The sequence below is a fragment of the Grammomys surdaster genome, unplaced genomic scaffold (assembly GCF_004785775.1).
Source record: "Grammomys surdaster isolate TR1022 unplaced genomic scaffold, NIH_TR_1.0 125833, whole genome shotgun sequence".
Classification (NCBI taxonomy): Eukaryota; Metazoa; Chordata; class Mammalia; order Rodentia; family Muridae; genus Grammomys; species Grammomys surdaster.
In genome coordinates this window covers 322,626-334,934 of record NW_021620661.1, presented here as the reverse complement: position 1 = coordinate 334,934, position 12,309 = coordinate 322,626, and the positions used below count along the sequence as shown (strand labels likewise).

At 39.0% G+C, this 12,309-nt stretch overlaps 2 protein-coding genes across 11 annotated transcripts in view; one reads left to right on the top strand and one right to left on the bottom strand.

The window, feature by feature from the left end:
- Mff (mitochondrial fission factor) overlaps nt 1-6,472 on the top strand; it is a 28,115-nt gene extending 21,643 nt beyond the window's left edge. For 7 of the 10 annotated variants that reach the window (XM_028789432.1, XM_028789437.1, XM_028789431.1 and 4 more), the window contains 3 exons: nt 986-1,045; nt 4,631-4,715; nt 5,643-6,472. In XM_028789432.1, the coding sequence (XP_028645265.1) occupies nt 986-1,045; nt 4,631-4,715; nt 5,643-5,774 (277 nt within the window). In that variant the 3' untranslated portion in view covers nt 5,775-6,472. The remainder of the gene's footprint in view (nt 1-985; nt 1,046-4,630; nt 4,716-5,642) is intronic. The other 3 variants (XM_028789438.1, XM_028789436.1, XM_028789434.1) reach the window with 1 other exon arrangement.
- Nucleotides 6,473-11,604: 5,132 nt separating this feature from the next.
- The window catches only part of Tm4sf20 (transmembrane 4 L six family member 20), a 13,479-nt gene continuing 12,774 nt past the window's right edge, over nt 11,605-12,309 (bottom strand). The window contains exon 4 of the mRNA XM_028789419.1: nt 11,605-11,884. Coding sequence (XP_028645252.1) covers nt 11,605-11,884 — 280 coding nt within the window. The remainder of the gene's footprint in view (nt 11,885-12,309) is intronic.

Below are 12,309 nucleotides of genomic sequence, written 5' to 3'. Positions count from 1 at the left end.
GAAGGAAGGAAGGAAGGAAGGAAGGAAGGAAGGAAGGAAGGAAGGAATTAAAAACAGAAAGGAAAATAGTAATTTATATTCTACAGCTATAACTATGTCAGAAAAAGACAGAAATGTGTTTCTAGACCCTGTGATGATTGTCATTATACTTAGATTGAGGCAAACCTGATCAGGTACTTAAAGAATATCCCTAATATATGGACCTTCTCATCTTTCTGATTAGTAAACATTGTTATTTTAAGAGCAGTTAATTGGTGAAGATTTAGAATATGTTTCTTGATTTTAGCAAATTTAATCAGAAGGGTTCCAACTGAACCAGGTAGAGAGCTGATTGTCCTCTCACACCAGTGCATGTATTGAGACTAAATGACGAGCCCCACAAAGTTTTCCAGTGCACCTTGATCCTCTTGCAGCAGCCCTGTATGTCACTCGTGGTTGTCTCAGGCTCCACTCACTCACAGACTGACTGCATTTCTGTAGTCTCAGCATCTGTTCTCAGCTCAGTGTTGGAATGAGACACAGCTGCATTAAGACATAAAGCTTATCTGACTAACCAGATTATTGAAGCAAGAGGGAAGGAATTGTGGGCAGTGGGTATTCCTTTAAATGCCTAGTTTATATTTATGAGCAACCATGATCATGCAGGTGCTACTAACAGGTTCTGGATATGCCTTTAAAGTTGCTAGTGGTTTTATTTTCCAATTGAAAAAGAGGAAATACACTTTTTAAATAGCACCATATAGAATTATATGTTGGTGCTATTCTGTCATGTTTTTCTCTCTTTTTAAAATTATGAAGTGTTAAAATTATTTAAAATGGGGAGGACATATGAAACAAGGATTTTCAAAGCATATGAGGGATACTATATTGTACTAAAGCATACAACATAATACTATCTGACATTTATTTGTCTTGTTTTTGCTTTATTTTCGTACTTCTCTGTTTCCTGATTCTGTCTTGTGTCTTCTGCAAAAACCTGCCATAGACCTGTGTTGCGTGGTGGGTCAGCTGCCGCCACTTCTAATCCTCATCATGACAACGTCAGGTAACTTGGAGACTTTGTGATTACCAAAGAACATGCAGACTTGATGGAGCTTGTATTGTGCAGGACATCATGATGCATGCTATAGCTGTGATTGTATTTACGTATACAGCTTAGGCCTCTGTTGCTTCTCTTAGGAGAAATCTTGTGCTTTGCTAAGAACAGGGATGATAATTAGTCCTGACATTAGTCAACCAAATTATGAGAACATTGTATAATAATAAAAATTATGGTTGGGTATTGTGGCACATGCCTTTAATCCTGACACTGAAGAGACAGAGACAGGTGGATCTCTAAGATTTTTGAGACCAGCCTGATCTACATAGTGAATTCCAGGCCAGCTAGAGCAACATAGTGAGATCCTGTCTCAATACCTCCCCCACTCCCAAAATTAAGCCATGGTGTGATAAGAACATCCAGTATACTGTATAGCAGTATTTTAGTAGCTTTATAGAGGATCATGCTAAGACAGAAAACCTAGAATCTTAAATCTTGTTTTATGTCCATTAACTATTTTTATTACTTGTTGATTTGAGCCTTTGCTCTTGTATTTGCTCTTTCCATACTATCAGATATGCTTAGCCTGAGTCATATGCAAGGACAAGAAATGGCACGTACAAGTATGCTCTCAGGGGCCAGAACCTTCAGGTAGTTGCCCTACCTTCTGCACGACACATACTGCTAATCAAATGCTGCCAGTCTAACTTTCAAGCCAGCTCTACAGAGAATTGTGTTAACTGTCCCAGCAGGTTTTACATTGGCAGCCTTGTTTCTCTTCTTCAGAAGAAGCAGACATGTTCCTAAGTAAGAAAAAGGGAGCCATCCGTTTCTTGTTAATCTCATCCATGTTGCATTGGTCCCTGAACACTGCTTACCCATTTGTTCTGCATCTTCTTCATTTAGTCCACACTAGTTTCCCTTGATAGTTTTAACTCTGTGAGGGTGTTTACAGTGAGTGATATAATAGCATTTGTTAGAGCTTTTGGTTTTGTTTAAAATAATTTCATATTTTTTGTTTTAAATTGAGGATAAAATCCTCATATATATATATATGTGTGTGTGTGTGTGTGTGTGTGTGTGTGTGTGTGTGTGTGTATATATATATATATATATATATATATATATGACAAGTGAAGCGTATCTTTAGATTTCTAAAACTTTGGGTGATTCAGTATTTAAATGGTAATTTTTTTCATGTATGCTTTATTTCTTTTTTCAAGCTAGTTCTCTTTGTGCATGTATGTGTGTTGATGTTTGTGACCATCCCTGTTCCTTACCTTTGAATATGATGTGGGGTGGGGCTGCCTGTGTCGGTACAAGTGCATATATGTGGAAACCCAAAAGTCAGCCTTTATACTCCTCAAGTGTTATCCACCTTGGGTTTTGAAACAGTCTCTCGCTTTCTTGAAACTTGCTGATTGCGCTAAGTCAGCTTGTCAGCAAGCCACAGGAATCCTGCTGTCTCTGCCTCCCCGGTACTGGGATTACAAGAATGTTCCACCATGCCCAGCTTTTCTATTTTTAACATGAATTCTGGGGATTATACTTAGGTCCTCACCTTTGGATGGTAAGCATTTTCTGGCTAAGTATCACCCCAGCCTTTGAGGCAATTGCTGATAATTTTTGATAGTCCCCCCCCAACTACTTATCTCATGGGTAATCTTGGGGAAATAAAAATGTTTATTGTTTTCAGGATAAAACATAGAAAAGATAATGCTTTGACCCATAGTTTCCTCACTAAACATTTAATAATTTGGGGTGCAGGCTGAATTATTATGGTTCTGGGAACAACTAGGGACTTACAAAGGTAAGCAAGTGTTCTGCCACTGAGCTACACCCTTAAACCTAATAGTTCTATTTTAGTATTTATAAGAGTAATTTGCTCAGTTTACAAACTCATAGTCACAGCACTCACTTATGAACTGAGTTTATTTCTCCTAACTTATAAATTTTATTTTGAGTAGTTCAAGACACATTGTTTATAAGAGGAAGGCATGGTTAGTGTAAGCCATCTGACCTAGCCATAATAGAAACTGCAAGTCAGAGATTGCTGTATATTATCTGCAATAGGTACATGCTATTTATTATTTAAATTCTACTTGACATGCTTTTTAAAAGTGTTTTGAGGTAGTTTTAACTTTTGAAACTATAGAACTTTGTGAATTGGGATATTAGCAAGTATGATGGAACATATATTCTGCTTCATATCCCTTTATGTAAAGTTATGTAGGTTTTCTAATGGGGAGTTACTGGGAATATTAGAATGATGATCCATGTGCCAACACTGTAGCTTACATAAAAGGAACTTAATTTTACTTACATTCTGCTCATGTAGAAAGGTTTACTATGTCAGTTCACTAAAATAACCATATAGAATATAAAGTAAACACACATGTAAATAAATTGTATATAAACTATATCTCAGTAAAAAGTGTTCTTCATTAAAATGAATTTTAAAATATAGAACTTGGTGCTGAAGAGATGGCTTACAAATTAAGAGTACATGTGGCTCATCTGCAGTTCTCAAGTTCAACACCCATATGAGCAGCTCTTAATCACCACCAGCTGTAACTCCAGCTCAGTAGCTAGTGCCTTTTCCTGGCTTCCTGTGTACAAGTGTAGATACACTGAGATACACACTCACACAGACATGTAATGTTTCAGATTCTTTTCTTAAATTGTAGAAACCTAGACAAATGGAAGACAGAACATTTCTACGTTGTTTTGTTTTGTTTTTTAAATTTTTATGCCTGCAGGTAGACTTGGTGGTACATGCTTATAACCCCAACACTTGGGGGCGGTGAAGCAAGAGAATCAAGAGTAGAGGCTATCCACTGCCACATAGCAAGTTTGAGACCAGTCATGCTCCCATGATCCGCCTCTAAAGTGCCACTATGTCCCTGAGTCCGTGCCCTTTTAGAAGAGAGTGCATTTTAACAAAAAGTACTATTTAATGTACCTTCTCTGCATTGTCTTGGTGGTTTTCCAGTATTATTGTTTTATATGCAGCTTCTTGTTGGTTTATTATTGTGACCGTTCTGTAGCTAAGTGTAGTTGCAAAAGATGCAGAAGATTGTGTATTCACTTGTGTGGGAGAACAGAGAGAACTAGAAATCAGAAGTAAGTAAAAATAGCAAGCAAAAGGCAGACAGAAGTAAAAGAGTAATAAATGATCAGTTTCCTGTTTGTAGTTTACTTTGCATGTCCTGCCATTGAGTCAGTACCTACAGAATGACATATGGGCATGGTTCATATATAATTGTTGTATGTCAGTATCTTCGATAGTAGCAGTTCTTTGCCCCTTTCAGACAGGGCCCATTAACATTGTTGCATTTTCTGGCTTGAAAAAAAAGCACAGAGTAAGAGACTTGTTTTGGGTTTTTCTTTTTTTGTTTTTTTTTTTTCCCCTCAGCTTTCCCAGTAATGCAGATAGTCCTCTTAAGCTGTTTTTCCTTATTTGTATCAATTCAAACGGAAAAAGGCTTATTTATATTGTTAGGTATGAATCTTTTGAATAGTATACAGCACAACACATAACTTGACAGTTACTCTTAGTTTTAACTTGTGTTTCAATATCTTATCTGATAGGTATGGCATTTCAAACCTAGATGCAGCCATTGAAGGAGCATCAGATGACATGACTGTGGTAGATGCAGCTTCATTAAGACGTCAGGTAATTACTGCCCCCAAATAAAAAAAGGAACCTATAGCTATCTCTATGAAGTATTTCAGATTAATAATTTGCATTATTATTTTATCCTGTGGATTCCATGAATTCAGATCATCTAATAAGCCATAATTGATTTTTCTCAGATTTATTAAGGATTTTTTGAACTACTATTCAAATGATTTTGATCAGCATAGAGCATTGCTACCAAAATAATTGATACAGTCTGGCCAGTATCAAAGAATCTTGCTAGTCCCAAATTGTGTGTTTTGGTTTTGATATGTGGACAGTCACTTTGGGAACCTTTATTACTGTTTGTAACTTCTTTACTTTGGAAAACACTGCTTTGACCCTACCTATACGCCCAATCTGCAGATTTCTTGTGCTCGTTTTTAATATGTTTTCTGTCTATCTTTACACAGAGATATTACCATGTGGGGAAGGCATATTTAGTATTCTGATTATGTATGCCAAATATATAGCAATGTGTCTGAGTGGCATATCAGAGGGCCCACTATTGTAGGTAATTTGGGGATCTCGGGCATCAGTGGACTGAGACCACAAGTTATACAGGTCCAAGGCTGCACAACTGAGGCTCATGGAGGGGGCACAAAGAGGAGGCGACATCCTGTGCTCCTTCTGCTGTGATAAACTCATCAGACACTTCCTGTTTCCCACCAGAAAAACCTAGTACAACAGTGTCTTTACACACTCACAAATTCAGACTTACAGAGCAGAAATGAAGAAGTATATTTAAATCAATTTAACCATTGTGGGTAGTATTTTGCTTTCTATTTATAGTTTTGTTCATTTTGATCCAAATGGAACTTTATGTATAATAATTTCTTTGACAAGTTCATATACTACTTTTAAAAAATCTGATTGCTGTATATATTAGTATTATTTTATGTTTTATGTTTGTCTTTCACTTAGATAATCAAATTAAATAGACGTCTACAACTTCTGGAAGAGGAGAATAAAGAACGTGCTAAAAGAGAAATGGTCATGTATTCAATTACTGTAGCATTCTGGCTGCTTAATAGCTGGCTTTGGTTTCGACGCTAGAGGTAACCTCAGCATTCACATATATTGTCTCAACACCTGGAAATATAAAGGATTTGCAAACTTCATTGTTTCTGTCTTTGCATCGTATGCCGTTTTTCTAGTCCAAACCCTGAAAATGTATTTCTTCCTGAATGCAGGGAAGGACCTGTATCTGTAGAGTAAAGGCCTGTTCTGTTGCTGATGGGCATTCAGCCAGTTCTGCAGTGGCACCAACACTCTCTCCTTTTGCATGTTTTGTAAATAGGCTCTAGGTTTGTTTTTAAAGAAAATAATTTTTTTGGCCTCATCAGTCTGTACAAGCTAATTCTCTAAACAGAAATGACAGTCATAAAGAGTGAGTTTAGAAAAATGTCTGTGAAAGAAAAGTGTTTTGTCCTGTTTTTCAGATGGTTAAGCAGTTTCTTTGATAGATGCTTTTTGTATCTACATCTCAACAGCAATGCTTTTTAAGTCAGAGTGTGTGTGGTACAGGACTTAAGAAAAGTCAAACCACCTAACTCTCCTTCTTCATCACCTGTACAGATGGAGTTTTAAAACTCCTAACAATTCAGCAGTTTATCTGTGTGCAATATGTTGTTTTGACTTTCATCTTAGTTTTCTATGAAGTATGTTTTTACCAAGTCCATGTGTGAATGATTTAAAAACCTAAAAAATAAGGTATAAATGTAGTGTATTTAATAAACTGTCAACCAAAGCAATGTCTATGGAAAGATTTATTTCATCATATGGGGCTGTGAACTGAATATCTTATCCAAGTCTTCCTGTCCCAGGGGCAAGTAGTGAATTAGTGACCTTCAGGTCACAAGAGCCACTTGGGTTTCTCAGATCTCCACCCTGGCACAGGGCTTGCTGGCACTGTAAATGGTTTGCTAATTTATTGTATCTATGAGAGTGATTTAGGTTTATTAAAAAAAAAACCTTTATAAAACTATGTATCTTTCTTCTGTTGTAATACTTGCTTGCTACTATGCTAACTCATAAAAAATTAAATATGAGTAAAGCCAAATTCTAGGATCTTTTAGTATTCAAAAGTATATTTTTTTCAAGAGCAGGTGGACTTCAGCTACGTTATTCTTTGTAGATCATAAGTTATCTTTATACTAAGAGGTTGAGGAAAGTTCCAAGGTTTAGTAGATTTCACATTACTGTTCTTGAGTCTCCATTAATCCAGGGGGAGGGTTCCTTCTTGTACTTAGATTATGTAACTTTGATAAATTAAATGTATAACTTCTTTTGCTGAGCAGGCATAGAAGAGATTTCACAAAAAGGGTAGAAATAAAAGGAACTCCTAGCAGGTTAGTACAGAAGCTGTTATTTCCCTGATGAGTGTTCTACAAAGACCTGAACATTCTTAGATAGGATGTCCTACATTAATTAGACAGAAGTTGCTAATTACCCAAGTGTGGGGGCCAGGCATGGGAATGGACATTAACAAATTCAATCCTAGTCAGGATAATCAGGAAATATTTTGTAGATACTTGATCAGAGACAGATTTTCAATAAGCATAGAACAAAAAAAGATTCTGGGTCCTGGAGGATCAAAAGGATACTCATTAGGACTAACGAGCATCAAAGAACTAAGAATTCTGACATTTGTCTTTCTAGTTCTGGAAATATTTTAAATGCATTTTCTATTCTTAAGGAATTGACAGATTAAGGGCAGTGGTGTGGGAGAAAATGAAGCACACTAAGTAATGAGGACTGTGAGTTGGCAAGATGACATAACAGGTAAAGGAGCTATTGTCAGGCCCTGGGATTACGGTTTGAAGGAGAGAACCAACTCCCAGAAGTTGTCTTCTGACTTCCACAAGTGCTGTGATGGCACACACACAACCACACATCATAAACACACAAGTAAGTGTCTAAATGTAAAAAAAAAAATCTTAAAGAATGAGGATTATAAAAAGTTTTTCTGTGGAAAAGAAGCTTCCGTTGTGTATATTAAAGATGAGTTTTAGATGGCAGGAACTGTTCAAATATGTTCTAAAATGAGATTGAATAGGGGATAGGAATGAGAGTTAAGAACCATTGGAAGTCAGGCCATGGTGGTACACACCTGTAATCCCAGCACTCGGCAGGCAGAGGCAGGCAGATCTCTGAGTTTGAGGACAGCCAAGGCTACATAGAGAAACCCTGCTCCCCCTCACCAAAAAAAGCCCCAAAACCAAGAGAGGGCCGGGGAAGAGAGAGAAACATTGGATTTTGCAAATGTCTCTTTTTAAAAGTGTTAAGTGGGAAAGGGTGCATAGCTTCGTATATGCAGACAGGCATTTGCTAGTTTGGATACCAGATCAAAGGTTGAATGCCTTCAAAAGATGGTAACTTCAGGTGGCCGGTGGTCTCCGTAAGACTAAAAAGCATAGGAATAACCTGCCATCTGTTTCCACCAATGGTGTTACTGTCAAAGATCATTTCTTTTTGAAACTTAGGTCTCCATTTTTTCTGACTGAGCAGAGACATGAACTAATGTCACCTCTCCCAGCATGATGAGAAAGTTTAAGTTCTATCCATCCTAGATATCCCTAGCTAGCTAGCTATCTTACTTGTTCACTCAAGTACAGTGAGCTGGCCTACCATTCGTTTTACCTGATTTTATTTCATGTCTTTTAGCAGTTTGATGTTAATTTAGTAGACACTGCTTCGACTAACGTCTGAATGCTGAAGAGAGCATTCATTCAGCAGATCAATACCTTGGCCCTACATGTATGAGGTACTGTGCTATGCACTAGTTACACCAAGAAAAAGTAAAATGTGTGTGTCTTGGCCCCCATGGAGCTTCTGCTTTGGTGTAGGACAGTGCAGTGTAGCAGTGTAAGAATCACATACAGAAGGGCTAGAGAGATGGCTCAGTGGTTAAGAGCATGGCCACTCTGCTTGAAGACCCCCAAGTTCAATTCCCAGCTCCCACATGCTGGCTCACAGCCGTCTGTAGTCTTAGTCCTGGGAGCCTGATGGCCTTCTTTGGCATTACATGCACATAATGCACACACACCCAGGCAAAACACACATACATACATACTAAATTAAAAAGAAGAAAAAAAATGCTAACAGTGTTTTGCTAAATTCTGAGAAGAGTCATGACAGTGTTTGTTAGCTTGACCTTGACCAAAGCTGGAACCACTTGGAAGATGGGCCTGTGGAATACTAACACCATTGTGCTAAATTCTACAGAGGATTGGTGGTTAGTGTTAATTATCAGTTTGACTAAAGCTGGAACCACTTGGGAGATGGGCCTGTGGGGGATTATCTTGGTTGTGTTAAGTGATTGTGGAAACACTTTTCCTAATTGTAGTCAGGAGCCATCCCCCACCCCCAACCTCCCGCATGTCCCCTGGATTGTATAAAGTGGGAGAAAGAGCTGAGCAGCAGCAATGATGCCCTTGCTTCTTGCTGATGGATGTGTTATGACCAGCTGCTGCCCCTGCTCCTGCTGCCTTGAGCTCCACAGTGATGGACTAGGCCTCGAACTGTGAGCCGTTGTGTGCCACAATAACCCTTTGTCCTTAAGGAGCTTTTGTCAAGATATTGTCCTCACGGCAACAGAAAAAGAAACAGATAAGAGGGCAAAAGGACTCCCAGTCGACATTAGACGGCTTGACAAAGTCAGTGTCAAACTGTAAGAAACATGGTGTGCTAAGAAAAGGGCTCAGCCAGAGGTAAGACGGGTGGAGGTAGCTGATGAGGATGGGGGAGAAGTCTTACTACAGGGCAGAAGTGGAGCTGATGAATGGGTGGGAGGGAGTGGTTCCTGACCTTTACATGCTGTGATAGACGGACGGACGGGACCTTCATGTATGAGGAGAATTTACTGGTTCTGGTGAGTGTTCACTTGGTAGTTGTGATCTTTAATAGTCTTCACAGGAAGACTATTAAATATATCCGGAAGATAAGCCTTAAGTGTTGATGGGTGTGTGGAGAGGGATGGTTTAGGGAGAATGTCTTCATGCAGTTTGTACTCATTTATTTGGATAGTTATAATTGGTGTTGTAGTTACCACCAAGACTGTGTTGTCATTTTGTTTTTAAGATTTATTTTTATTTTATGTATTTGACTGTTTGGCCTGCCATATGAGTGAATGCATGTGAATCTGGTACCCAAAGAGGCCAGAATAGGGTACTGGATCCCTTGGAATTTGGGTTATAGACAGTTGCAAGCCACCATGTCCTTGCAGGAGCAGCAAGTACTCTTAAATGCCGAGCCATCTGTCCAGCTCACTTCACAAAAACACTCTAAAATTTGTGTATTTGTATTTGTGTGTGCACAGTTGCCCTGCAGTCTAGAAGGTACAAGCTCCCTGGAAGCTGGGGTTACACGCAGCTGTGAGATGCCAGTCTGGGTGCTGAGAACCAAAGTCCAGTTCTCTGCAAGAACAGCAAGTGCTTACCCAGTGAGCCATCTCTCCAGCCCACTTTCAAATCATGAGCCCCGTGTACTGGCTGGTTTTGGGTCAACTTGACACAAGCTGGAGTTATCACAGAGAAAGGAGCCTCACTTGAGGAAATGCCTCCATGAGATCCAGCTCTAAGGCATTTTATTAATTAATAATCAAGGTGGGAGGACCTGTTGTGGGTGGTGCCATCCCTGGGCTGGTAGTCCTGGGTTCTATAAGAAAGCAAGCTGAGCAAGCCAGGGGAAGCAAGCTGGTAACATCCCTCCATAGCCTCTGCTTCAGCTCCTGCTTCCTGCCCTGCTTGAGTCCCAGTCCTGACTTCCTTTGGTGATGAACAGCAATGTGGAAGTGTAAGCTGAATAAACCCTTTCTTCCCCAACTTGCTTCTTGGTCATGATGTTTTGTGTAGGAATACAAACCCTAAGTCACCCCATAAAATTGAGATTGAAATCAATTGTAAGAGTGATAACACTCAGAAAATTGTACATTTTTAGTTTTTTCTATTACAATGTTTTTGCGTAACATTTTAATACAATAAATACGTTTTGTTGCCTGTCTTTTAAAGCATAAATAAAAACCAGCTTCTAAAAGGCTGATTCCCCACCCCCACCCCCAGGGTGTTGCCATAAATCATGAAAAGATACAAACATGAGAAAATAGAGTAGGATGAATTGCCATGTGCCTATCAGTTAAATACAGCATTTTCCTGTCACTTTGGGTTTGAGGATAAAGTATTATAAAACATGGTCTTCCTTCCTAAGCATAAAAATTTTTTAAAACTTAGACACCTACTTCTATAACCATCAGGTCGAACAAATGTTTTTTCAGCATACACAGGAAAAAAAAAAAGAAACAAAAAGGCTTCTCTACACTTCTCCCCAGTATCAACCACTGATGACTGTTTTCCAGAGTGGAGGTATGCTACACATACAATACTCTCTCTGTGTGGCAGTTTGATTTGTCAGTCCTTTGCTTCTGCTTCTTTGTGTAGTCCTGGCTGTCTTGGAATTGTCTCTGTAAACTAGGCAAGCCTCAAACTCTAGATCCTCCAGCCTCTACTTCTGAGTGCTGGGATCAAAGGCACCAACCCTGCACAGCTTCATAGGCTGATTTTTGTATTTTTGAAAGTTGCTTCAGCCTGGCGGTGGTGGCGCACACCTTTAACCCCAGCACTTGGGAGGCAGAGGCAGGCGGATTTCTGAGTTCGAGGCCAGCCTTGTCTACAGAGTGAGTTCCAAGACAGCCAGGGCTACACAGAGAAAACCCTGTCTCAAAAAAAAAAAAAAAAAAAGTTGCTGCAGAAATGATTCTAAAAACATCTATTTGCACTAAAGTGACTCTGTGTTCTAAAAGATGCTTCATTACTGAACTTACAAAAGTATGTATTTTAAATGCAATTTTCAAATTATTCAAAGTACTGATATTCTAGTTTATTACCCTTTATACAATTTGACTCCGTCGCTGAGAGACACCACACAGACAGCCAAAGAAACCAATGAGTATCTGACTGAGCCCAAACAGGAGCTCGAGGATTCCAACAAGCAGGAGACTCATAAATACTGAGAAGTGGAAAATCCTGTGTCTGTCTTCTTCAGAGTTGGAGTTGGGTACTCTCCAGTTACTGACCATGTTATCGATGGTGGGGTTTTTAAAATCAGTAGGAGAAACACAAGTGTCATTGAAGAACCACAGCAGGTTGAAGGATTCAGGACGAAAGTTACTGGAGGGAAAAAGAAAAGGGTTAAATGTGCCTACCAAGACAATAAAAGCCCCAGTGTAGTAAAACACAATGTACATTCTTAAAGACTGTATAGCTAAGTCTTAAAGACTGTATAGCTAAGATCTGGTTTGCTGAGCACATTTGCAAAGCCCTAATGCTTAAAACCCTGTCTTAACACATTGTGTCATTCTCTATAGAACAGCTGATCTTAAGATGAACCATCTAAGACTGACCCTCTCTCATGTCAGGATGAAAATAAATATCAAAAGTGTCAGAGGTGTGAACCTGTCTGTGTAGCCTTTCTGCTTATCAAAAGTAGGAAAGCAGATGAGTGTTCTCTCTCTCTCTCTCTCTCTCTCTCTCTCTCTCTCTCTCTCTCTCTCTCTCTCTCTCTCTCTCTCTCTCTCTCTCCCCGTCTCTCTCTC